Source organism: Pleurodeles waltl, chromosome 3_1 (genome assembly GCF_031143425.1).
Source record: "Pleurodeles waltl isolate 20211129_DDA chromosome 3_1, aPleWal1.hap1.20221129, whole genome shotgun sequence".
NCBI classification, from domain to species: domain Eukaryota; kingdom Metazoa; phylum Chordata; class Amphibia; order Caudata; family Salamandridae; genus Pleurodeles; species Pleurodeles waltl.
In genome coordinates, this window is record NC_090440.1 from 42,785,657 (window position 1) to 42,797,691 (window position 12,035).

General features: G+C 42.8%; 1 protein-coding gene across 1 annotated transcript in view; it reads right to left on the reverse strand.

Moving 5' to 3' along the window:
• Positions 1–12,035, reverse strand: part of EXT2 (exostosin glycosyltransferase 2) — a 324,143-nt gene that overhangs the window by 205,417 nt on the left and 106,691 nt on the right. Inside the window, exons 4-5 of the mRNA XM_069221798.1 lie at positions 9,725–9,841; positions 5,204–5,399 (exon numbers count right to left, since the gene is read on the reverse strand). Of these exons, the coding sequence (XP_069077899.1) occupies positions 5,204–5,399; positions 9,725–9,841 (313 nt within the window). The remainder of the gene's footprint in view (positions 1–5,203; positions 5,400–9,724; positions 9,842–12,035) is intronic.

The window sequence follows — 12,035 nt, forward strand, 5'->3', positions numbered from 1 at the left end:
ACTGGCTTCCCACATATGAAAGAATCCAATTTAAAACACTCCTGACTGGTACGTACCGCGATATACAATAAAGGATCCAAACTAATTCAAGGGCTTCTTACAACCTACAATCCAGGAAGGCGTTTACACTCTACCGACTAGCAGCTATTAGCAGTCCCAAGACTACAAAAAGCCAGAGTTGGGGGGAGGGGGTTGTTCATTTGCCCAATTTGGCTACCTCGCCCACAAGCTTAGGAATTCGCTTTGGTTACAGTTAAGGCAAACGGAATCAGAAGTTATATTTAGAAAAGTACTAAAAACTGGGCTGTTGGTTTAAATCTGTTGGTTGGTCTTAGTGATGGGAAGCCCTTTTGGGTAGCCATGCGCGTTAGAAAACCCAGAGAATAGAATACAAAGTGGGCTGTTCCTCAAAGATTGTCCCTCTCCTACCTCCCGTTCATTATCTACGTAGACCTTTGGTTGCCGAGACAAGCCGTGTAGGTCCATTAATACATTTCAGAATCTTCCATGTGGCAGGCCCTCTGCTGAAGCACGCTTGGTGGAAATGTGCATTTGCATTTATTTATGTTTTTGTCTTGTAATGCTTTTCATAGAGAAAACATTTTTCTCTGTGGTCAAACACCATCCTTTACACCCCTGTGAATAATTGGATGTTCCCTTCTCTTTCCCATCAGAGAAATAAACTAGTGCCTTTTACATGAGTAGTGTTCAATGTGTGGTTGTAGAATATTATCCGACTTGACACTTGAATATAAATATCAAGCCAGCAAGCAAAGACGGTTAAACAAATTCCCACCCTGTAACCACAGAACAACAAATGAAACTAAGGAAAGCAATGAAGACTTGGCTCCTCTGGAGGAGGACCCACAATGAGCTTCTCTACTAGGGGAAACAAGAGACCTCAAGGTCCTACCTACCAGTAACCAGAGCTCTCTAAGGGTGGTAGGCACAATCCCATTAGAAGTTATCCCGGCTCTTCTTTACTCTACCATGGGCAGATGAATGTTCTCAACAATACAAAATAAGCAGCCTCCGCCAAACATAGGACTACAAACCTATAGCATCACAGGTCCCAACAAAAACATACCCTTCATCTTCATCCATGTAATAGCATCTAGGGGTCAAGCATCCTAGCTTTCACTGGTCCTCACACCAAACATCGAAACACTAGTCACATAGGTGACACGACAGACACCGTCTGCCATCCATACACTGCCACGCAGAAGCTCGCTACTCAGCAGCAAATCTACTCTGGACCCCGGTGATGGGCATGAAGTACTATATAAATGGAAGCAGGACAATACAAAAATGTACAAGCAGACAGTACCGCTGGAAGAACGGTCCCAGTCACTCCCCTTACATTACTTCAATAGTAAAGAGCCATCTAGCTAACAGAAACAAATTTGACTGCTGGCCGCAGCGCAGACTGCCCTGTGTGTTCTTCCTCCCACTGTGTCCGCTTGTGGATGTGTTCCTTGCCTGAGGCAGGGATGTCTATGGGAAGTTTCCATACTTTGAGCCCAGGAGACACATTCACAAGCAGCCATGGCTGCAGGCCGCATCCGAATTTTCTCTCAACTTCTATTTTTAGTCAGTTGGTTAGATCAAAGTCTTACAAAGCCCTGGCTTAAACCTCACTGCGGACATTGAAGAGGCTTTGCCTCCTGACTGCAACAGGGACATTCACTAAAGGATATCAAGATGGCATGAAGACCCACATGTCCAGGTCTACCTCAAAGGATGTCAGCGGTGTGGTACCAGAATTTAGTTAATTGCAATTTGGTGTCAGTTCATTCATTTATCAGCGCCTTTAAGTTGTGGAAAACAGACTGTCCTGTGCTCAAGGATTAAATGTCCACAAGTTCTGAAGAAAGAACCAGCTAGTACTGTCTCTATAAGGCCATCACTAATTCACAGCTAGGCCTGCCAGATGGGTGCCTCATGGAAAAAAAGCAGTACACAAATGCTGTAGGGCACTGCCCTTCAGGTGGTTAAAGGGCACCAGGATGCTCCTTCTCCACAATCCCTCGAAGATGAACTGGGTTCCGTCATAAATGCAGAAGCAGTCACTGGCCAGTTATTGATATACAGTACAGTACAGAAGCTTTGGTTTGATGTTAGATTACTGACCTTGCAAACAACATACCCTGGATCTAATCCCAGAAGCTGAATTTGACCAAAAATATTGTGATTCTGGACGAACCACTACATCTCAATATGCTTGGAATTGTACATGTGTAAATGCAGAACGAACTGTAAGAAACAAAGTGTAAAATAGAATGTAAAAACCAACTCCATCACCTGCTGCCAATTACATGTTCACAAAGATCTCCCATCACATCTTGGATTATGAAATCTGGTCTCAACCAGCCATCACCTAACCGTACTGTCCTACTTACTACGACTCCTGATGAAAATATGCATTCATGAAGAAAATTGTAAAATCGCTCTACTGCTCCAAAACATAAAAAACACCCCCACACAACTCAGAAAGATTCTGCCGCTGATGCAGGGGAGAGAGTGCAGGGGAGCGAGTGCAGGAGAGCACTAAGGAACCCTTGTGCTAGGAAATGCTACAGAACATAAGGGCCAAGGCACTTCTATTCTCCGTCCTTAAATGTACTTGTGCACTGGGGAGGCCAACACAGGATCTGCTAGTTGAGAGACTAAATGACAGCTACACCCCAACTACAGTCTTTCAAATCTCCTTTTCATCATGTCAGGCCTCTCAAACAATCTCTGCTTCACTAAGTGCAATGTGCCCACCTGATCTTGCCCCCACTCGTCAGTGTTCAAAGCAGCAGATTGCAGAACAACCCATCCGCATCTTAGTCCGCGCTGTTCTTTCTAGAAAATATCCACATAGTCACAAAATATACTAAAGAAATAAGAAGACAGACATGCTCCGGATGTACCCCCAATACACCAGAGTCCCACACCACACTAAACCAGTTACTTCTCTTTAGAGGAACAGGGACCATATCCCTCAGCGGATGCTGAATCGTTGAACGTTGGGCTCCAGCTTTTGCTCGAAGACCTAACAGTTCTCTACAAGTCTTAACATCTATAGCCAACTTTCAAAGTTACTCGCACACTGCTCGTGCCTGCACCATGTCCTTCAGCGGGGTTCAGGATCCGCCAAGGAATGTTATACAGCTTGGTGTTCATCATTGCTGTCTTTCTTTAAACTAAGTCTGCACATCTGCTGTATTTGACTGAAAAAAGCAAGGAGCTGAGCTAAAAAAATTGAAAAGGACAAATTCTTGGTGCCTTGCCCAGACCAAGAAGATACTACAATATAATTCCCAATAGGAGTTCTCAATCCCCCTACTGACCTGGGTGTTTCAACATAATCTGCTAATTAAAACTCTCACCTTAATGCCTAAGGTGTACCTTGGTGGCCTCACTATGAACGGATTTCCAGAAAACAGTTTTAGCGAGATCCAACAACAGGTGGCGAAGAGGTTCACCAGAATGCTTGTGTGATGTTCGCATATGGTGGCTGCCGTAGCACAGGTGGTCACTGGTCTATACCCTGCAGCAGGAAAAGAGTTTGAGCACCTGCTACAGACCGTACCAGTGCACTCTGCAGCTAATGAAGCATTCCAATAAATAATGCCCAAAGGCTGACCAACGCAATCCAAGTAGCTGCGGGACAGGTGACCAAACCCAAACTTACTACCCAAGCCACAGGTTCAACGGGCGGCATTAACACGCAGCATATTTTACTCCCGGGTCCTGTATGCGTTTTGCTGCTGCTCGCCCCATTTTTCCAGATTCATCAACGCCTGCTTTGAAAAGCAATAACCAAACGCACATGCACACACCACACTTCCACAGGTGTTTTACGCATGTGCTATAAAAGAGACTGTATAACCTCACTGTCGCTCCCTATCTCTGTTTCTCTACTGGCTATACGTTTCCTTAGATTTAAATTAGTCCTGCTTTAGCATCATTTCAAAAAACATTGGAAGCTCCTATGTATTTGGAGAAGGATGTGGATTTCTTGATGAATAAATTCTTAAAAGGAGAAGGCTGTGGATTTGCTGATAAATACCAAGTTCTCAGTCTTCACCCACCAAGAACAATATCTTGTACTTGAACTTTGGATTGTTCTTCCAGAGGCACGGCTAACAGCTACACGATTAATCCCAAAAGTTGGAAATCGCTGATAGCTCTTGTCTATTTTCTGAATTTATTTTGTACTGTTATGCAACAACCTTTCTTTGCTTCTTGCAGGCAACTATTAATATTTACCTATTTCCTCTTCTCAGACAACCTTTGATTGCTGAGGGTGGATTTTTCCATTTAGTGGGTGGGCAGAAGGCAGATATTTTTTTTTTTTTAATATCACAAATTAATAACAATACCTATATATTTTTAAGCTTACTATTATTGTTGTTAACTTCGAAAGTATTGCATTACACTGTGGAAATTCCACTTTGATACCAAAATCAGCAGTATTACTTTTCAATACGATGTCTAGGTCAAACTTATTTTCATTTATTTTGAAAGAAAAATATGAATATTGTTCCCAACGTAAAATGTATAGACTTCAAAATAAAATGTACTTTTACAATAACTTTTTAACTTTAACAATCCCAAACTTTAGTGGCCCCACACTATACGTTTGTTACTTTTCATCTAATAATCCACCTTCTTCATAACGACAGGTGTATGCATTATCTTTTAATATACAATTCAGACATTTTTGATACCAAAGAAATAGAAGACAAACAAAAGAAACATTCTTCATGTTCACCATCTTTAGCATGTTTTAGTCAATTCATTTTTTTCTACTGGCAGAATATAGCCAACATTAAGGTCACTTATCCCTCTAAGGACTCTGTGACATTTCTACTTTTCACCCGAGTGAATATTTTTTAACCTAAAAGACAATAGATCACCATCAAGCAACTTCATCACAGTGGAAATGAGAAACTCTTAGATGCCTACTCTGCCTGGGTGTGTACAGCTCCTGGAAGCCACACCTGAGTTAATCTGCTTGCACCAAGCACCCCTTCTCCCTTGAATCCAGCCCATCCTTTAATAGCCTGGATGTATTCAGCTCCTGGAATCTTCATTGAGTTAGTATCTCTGCACTGAGAGGGTACCTCTCGGTTAAGTATTTAGGCCAAAACACCTCCCACCAATTCAAAAAGGGCACACATCGAAGATGCACAGGTGTATTAGCATCCCTTACCTGTAGCACCTGGGGGTAGTCAAAGACTTGGTTCTTGACACAGCGTTTGCGTAGAGATGAGACGCCATCAGACAGGTTGGAGCACTTGTCAAGGATCATGACAGAGTCTCCGTGCTCGGCCTGAAGTGCCTCCAGGTCAGACCGATACTCAGGATGCAAGGCTGTCTGGGACGACAGGAGGAAATACTTGCGGGTGCTGGAAAGAAACAGGGGTACGTTCAGACTTATCTCTAACAGGATGAACATGCATTCAGGTTTTGTTTTAAAAAATGTAATGAGAAACTTAACAAGGCCACCAATCCCTAAGAAACTTTATATAGGTTGATGCTCGTCGCTGCTGTCCTTCTTTAAACTAAGACTTAACATCTGCTGTATTTGACTGAAAAAAGCAAGTAGCTGAACTCAACAATTAAAAAAGAAATTCTTGGTGCCTTGCCTGACCCAAGACGATGCTATCATAATTCCCAGTAGGGGTGCTCAATCCCCCTACCGCCTTAAGATAAGGGTACGCACAAGCGCAGTTATTAGGAGGGGAACCAAAATCAATATGGCAGACTTTGACAATCAATGCTGCATACATTTAAAACACATATTTGTTATTTTATGAGTTTTATTATCTTTTGTACCCTTCTTTAAGGTCTCTTCTTACCAATGACTCCCAGCTCCAACCCCTCTGTCCTGCCAGCACCTGACAACAAAGGCCATGGCAAAAGTGTCACAACTTCCCAGAATCGGTCACGGAACTGACTGATGGAATATGCAACTAGTGTCTGGTGCTGTGGCATAAACTTGGATCAAAATCATCCAGCCAGTAGTCCAAGATTTCTCCAACAGATTCCAATGGTGCCACATCAGTGGTGATCGAAAAACTCTGTGCTCCAGGGTTTGGGTAGTTACTGCCAACTTACTTGCTAGGTGTATGTCCAGTGTTGGACTTGACCCTGTATACAGGATCACTTCCAAACTGTTTCCCTTCACCTCTCCTGTTTTCTGAACCCGTTTAAGTTGGCTTTTAGGACTGTGCACTTTATCACTGCTAGCCAGTGCTAAAGTGCTTGTGGTCTTGCCCCAAAACATGGTAGCATGGGTTTACATCTGATTGGCACATTCATTTTACTTTAAGTCAGTCTGTACCACGGGTATCCAGGGCCTGCAAATTAAGGGCTACTAGTGGGCAGCAGCACTCATTGTGTAACCCAATAAACATAGCTTTTTAAAACAGGTCTCAGGTCTGACATTGCAGCATGTAGTGCAGTTGTAAATTGTCAATTCGACCTGGCAAAATAAACCTTTTGCCAAGCCTAACCCTTCTTTTTAATACATATACGCCACTGTATTTGACTTTTACATATCCTGGTATCATAAATTCGTTTTTCACTACTTTAAGACCTACCTCTCCCATAGGATATCACTGGGTTACCTAATTATATTTAATGAGTACTAACTTTTGATTGGGAGCAGGTAGAAATGTCACGTTTTAACTCAAATTCAATGCAATTTAAAATCCTCTTTAATGGTACATTCAGATTTTAGATTACAATTTTGAGAATGCCAGTTTTAGAAAATGGTCATATTTATGCTCTAAACATTCTGAGGCCTTCTAGGAGTTTCCAGCTGCCTGGGCCTGTTAATTGCTACCCATCATGAATGCGTATTCAATCAATCAAACCATTTATAAAGCGTGCTACTCACCCGTTAGGGTCTCAAGGCGCGGGGGGGGGGGAGGGAAGAGAGAGTTATCGAAAAGCCATGTCTTGAGGCGTTTTCTGAAGGCTGGGAGGTCTTGGTTCTGGGGTAGTTGGAGCGGCAGGGTGTTCCAGGTCTTGGCGGCGAGGTAGGAGAAGGATCTTCCTCCGGTGGTGGAGCGGTGAATACGGGGGACGGAGGCAAGGGCTCAGACAGTAGTTGGGAGAGGCCATCTTGCCAGGATAGGAGGAGCAGAGCTGTTCCATGCCCCACTTATATGTGTGCTGAGCTTTTCTGTTTTTTTTTTTTTTTTTTTACAGGAACCGTGTTACTATTCAAACGGATTGCTTGAATACTGTATCAGACTCATGGCAGCTGCCCGGTCAGGAGGTAGGAGCCTCATATTTTGGTTTAACATGTAGACGGTATCTGTAGTATAATTTGAGATAATAATGTGCTTTTTACTTCACTTACAGAGACACATGAACGGTATTTGCCAGAGTATTCTGGTGCTTGGCATTTGGGGAGTATTAAGTGAAGCTTTACTTTGGTGTGCACGCTGACGTGTGCCATTTCACTTTCAGATTTGTGCCACATAAACCAGGTAGTTGGTGTACCAGCACTGGTACTAATTGGATTTTAGCTATGAGCATACAGAGGCTTTAAATGAGATGGAGGAGTAACTGGCATGTGGCACAAGGGGCTATACGTGTATACTTATGTACATATTATTGTGATTATCCATATGTATGGTGTTCCCACACTTACTGCTAATGGGTCTGAGACACATCTGATACATTACATATGAAATAGTGTTGTGTGTTTTTACTTGTGTTCTCTCGTATGAACTATAAATTGGGTGTTCTCCAGTGTGTAGACCGTTTCTTAGGCACTGAATTATGTTTGGAAATTTACTGGGGCATGGGTTTCCACTAGACTACAAGTTTGATTCTGGCATGAGGTGAAAGCATATTACGTTTAGTACGCTGAAGACGTGTCTGGCCTATGTAAAATGGAGGCTTTCTGTTTTGTTTTAGACCTGATGAAGTCGTGGGAAAAGACGCACAATAGACAAAACTGGTCTAATAAAGACTGAACTTTTGATAATAATGAACTTTGACATCTGAAGAATAATGTCCCAATTGTGTATTCAGCTTGCGTGTGCTTGAGGTTTTGTTGTTGTTCATGAAATCTTAGGGTTTTCTTGGGGATACCGGGTGGACATCCCCCATTTTAAGCACAGCACTGTAATTTGAAAAGAAAGTGTACTGTATAAGTTAGCACCAGAACTCCCGAATCACCCTTTGTTTGTAGCTTTGCCAATGCTTTCTGCCGGTGCAGAACAGGATCAGTAAAAAGCCAAATGCTTTCTGTTAATGCTGTGAGCATCATAAAAAAACAGTATGGTGACTTGCAACACATGTGCACGTCATTCAGAAGAAGAATGCAAGTGTGATGACATACGAGTGCGCCAAATGATTGGCGTGAACATTAGTGTTTTTTATTTACCGATTTAAGATAAAGGAAGTCGCTTGTGGTGGTAAATAAAAAAATGTTATTACCCACGTAAAACAGTTTTTTTGTGGGTTTTTAAAAAAAAAAATTTTTTTTAAAGGGGATCAGCCCAGTGGCAAACAACAGCTGCTAGGCCCGCCACTATTTTTTTTCTTCTTATTGACAGTAAGGAATAGGGGAGCAACAGAGTAGCGTGCGGGGAGCAACAGAGAGTGGGCGGGGACAGTAGCGGTTGGAGGGGGAGGGAAGAATAATTAAAGCAATTTGAAATGGAAAAAATATAGGAAGACAAGCTATCAAATTAAAGCAAGAACAGGATTGACAATTAAGCCAACCAATGGCAAGCAATGGGCAGACTTTTAAGGTACCCACGCTATGGTAACCAACTGACTGGTAGGCGAGACCGAAAAAGGTTATGGAGTGAAGAAGTGCAGCTGATGTGTAAGAAAGAAAAAGAAACTACTGAGGACAATGACAGTGGAGGAAGGCAAGAAAGAATAAGACAAATGTGAGAAGGAGGTGAAAAGTAGATGTGAAGAGTGTGAAAAGAAGCATTCAGAGGAGACTAGTTATTAAGGAGCAAGTAAATGACTAGATGCTGAAAGTATCAGAGTGGAATCAGTGGGGGAGTAATAAGAAAATGACACACAAAACTCTATAGTATTTGTGGCAGAAGAAATACACCTATGATGGCCATCAACACCCTACAACTAGATGCCCATGAGGATGGAGAACAGCTATTTGGACTAGTGGGCATGCGGTCATTTTCACAACGGACATGCGCTGTTCAGCATCTGAACTGTGTGCGATTTAGGAGGGAGGGAGTTGGATTTTATTGCCTTCTGAAGCCTTGGCCAATCCAATGAGGAGGCCCACTGCCCTACCCTTCGTTTCTAGCTATGGTGAGGGTCCTGCGGTGGAAGGGTGTCTCTTTAGGGTGGGAGATATTGCAAAGGAGAGACTGCTGACAGCAGTAACCAGAGCCCTTGGTTGTGCAGAGCAGGAACCTGCTCATGAAGAGCTGAAAGAATCCAGATAGAATATATGTCATTAATTGTCAAGAAGTAAAAACAGTGATTGCAGTAAGGTTCAGCAGCACTCTGTGCGTAGGACCAGATGGGTTCCGATGGTGGGAGTATGTAGCAGGTGCCACAATAGAACTTAAAACATGGCCTTGCCTGCCAACAGCTATGAGTAAATACCAGGCATGATATATAAACTGTGCATCTGGATGACAGCCCCGCATCTCCCAGGGATGGGGAGAACCCATCAATGATGAATTGTTCAGGAGATGTAATTACATCACTCACGCATCCTTACCCAGGAGCCCTCTCAGGCAGAGTGACCTCAGCAGACAACCGACTGAATACAGGAATGCTGACATCATATCCCTGGCGATAGGTCCATGTGGAGAAGCCTCCTCCAGCCAGCAGGGCCCTACAGAAAAAAAGGCATGTTAATAAGGCCCATGAAACACCAGTGAAAACTTAAGACCACATTCCACCATCAGTGCTGGGCTTCTGTAGCACATTTCACATAATTTACCAGTGCATCATCAAACCTTAAGCAGAGAACCAACAAAACGGAGATGGAACTAGGTACCACGATAAAACATGTTTGCCGTGAAAGAAAACCTTTTTACAAATAAAACGTGTTACCTATTGCCTTAAAATTAAGGTGCATTAGCATTCCACTTGGTACTGCCTTCAGAAAGGCTTCTCCTATTACCATACTCTGAACTGTAAAACCCCATTCGGTAACCACTGCATTTGTTATACCTACTGCAGGATGTCAAGGTCACCTAACATGGGTCGTTTGGGAATTGCTCCTAACTGGTGGAATTTGAGTTGGCAATTACTAAATTGCTCCCATAGGCCAACCCCTTCTTCCAGAGTTCATGCACATTCCTACATTTGTGAATAAGTTTTTACTGCTCACACTGGCCCAAGGTATATGCACTACACAGTCCCGGGACTGCTGCAGGATTTGGAGTATTACTTATGCACAAAATCTGCAGAAAAACTCTCCTTTTTCTTTTAAGTAATGCACATCAGATTTTATTTACTTGTCTACTTGTTTATGGAGCATTTGGATCAGCAGGTGGATTCGGATTACACATTAATTTAACTCTCATTCGCTCCTGCTCGCTAAACGGGAGGTTGTAATTCGATGGGGGTCTAAACATGCGCCTAGAGTTCATTCCTGGTTAGCCAGTCTCAAGTACCGCGACACTAGTAGCGAGCTTTACGCCTCACTACAGCTGGTGAGGTCTAGGCCTAGGGACATTTGGCAGCCGCTGAGGGACTACTTGTTCTCATTGGCCACCTCTCCTCCCGAGTTTATACATTTGTTCATTAACAAAATTAAATTCATACAAACAAAATCGGTCCTTCCTCTGAGCAAGAGGGAATCTTTTATTTTAAATCCTCTGCAACAAAGGCCACCTTTACAAATATATAGATGGACACTCTCTAAACTGATGAGACATCTGAAAGCCACCATCAATTTACCCAGACACAAATCCTGCTAGGACCATAAAAGACAGTTTACATCTTTTCGAGCCAGCCTGGCTTCTGTTAACAAATATATCTCTCTCTCTCTTATTAAGCCTCCTTCTCCAGTTCTCTAACAATAAGCAAAAGAATGCCTCTCCTCGAAAAACAAATCTAGAACCAATAAACTCAACCGAGACAGTATGAATCTGTCCGGCCCAGAAAAGCCGCTGAATGCCAATTGTCCAATCACCTAACCAAATCTGTCAATAAGCTTCTCACTTTCTAGTGGAGTTCAGCACAAACACCGCTACCTTGACAATACCCTAGAGACATCTCGATGAACGAGATTTCTGGCATTTAAAACTGTGAGATTTCTTGGCAGCTTTTAACATTGTGGACGATCACAGCTGGTACAAGTACAAGAACAAAGAACAGACTCAAAGACCAAGGCAGGAACTAGTCTCCTTCCTACCTCAGTAACATGTCCTCAAAATCCATCACTATATCTGGAGGTTCTCAAGTTTCAAAACTTCTGCCGCTATATTATTTAACCTCTAGGTGGAACCTCTCACCAAAAGACTAAAAGTGCCTGGTGAAAGAAAACACCAATTCACTGATAACAAGTAGCTACACCTAAAAACACTGTGCCTGAACAATATTTTCACACGGAAGGTGAACCTCAAAAAACATAACAGCTCTGATGCCAAGCAATTCCTTACTAATAAGGTCCCAAAATACAGAGCAACTTGCATGACCCTGCTAAATGAACTCTAATTTGGTGACTCTCACCCAACCCCATCACTTTCTACGAAACAAATTCCCAGAAATCAATATTAACAAGGCTAGTTCAACTCTAGTAGATGGCAACATTGCCCAATCTGCAAACTTTGTAATTCAAGCTCCAAGAAAAATCAGCTATTTGCTGACAGCTGATTAAGTGGGACCTGCGCTCTAATCACTGATCATTAGACTCCTGACCATGTGAGACCTGCGCTCTATGCACTGATCATCAGACATCTACTGACTCCTGATCATGTGAGACCTGTGCTCCAAGCACTAATCATCAGACATCTGCTGACTCCTGACCAATCAATCAAGGGTCTTGTAGAGTGTGAGCTTGTCACCCCAGGGGGTCT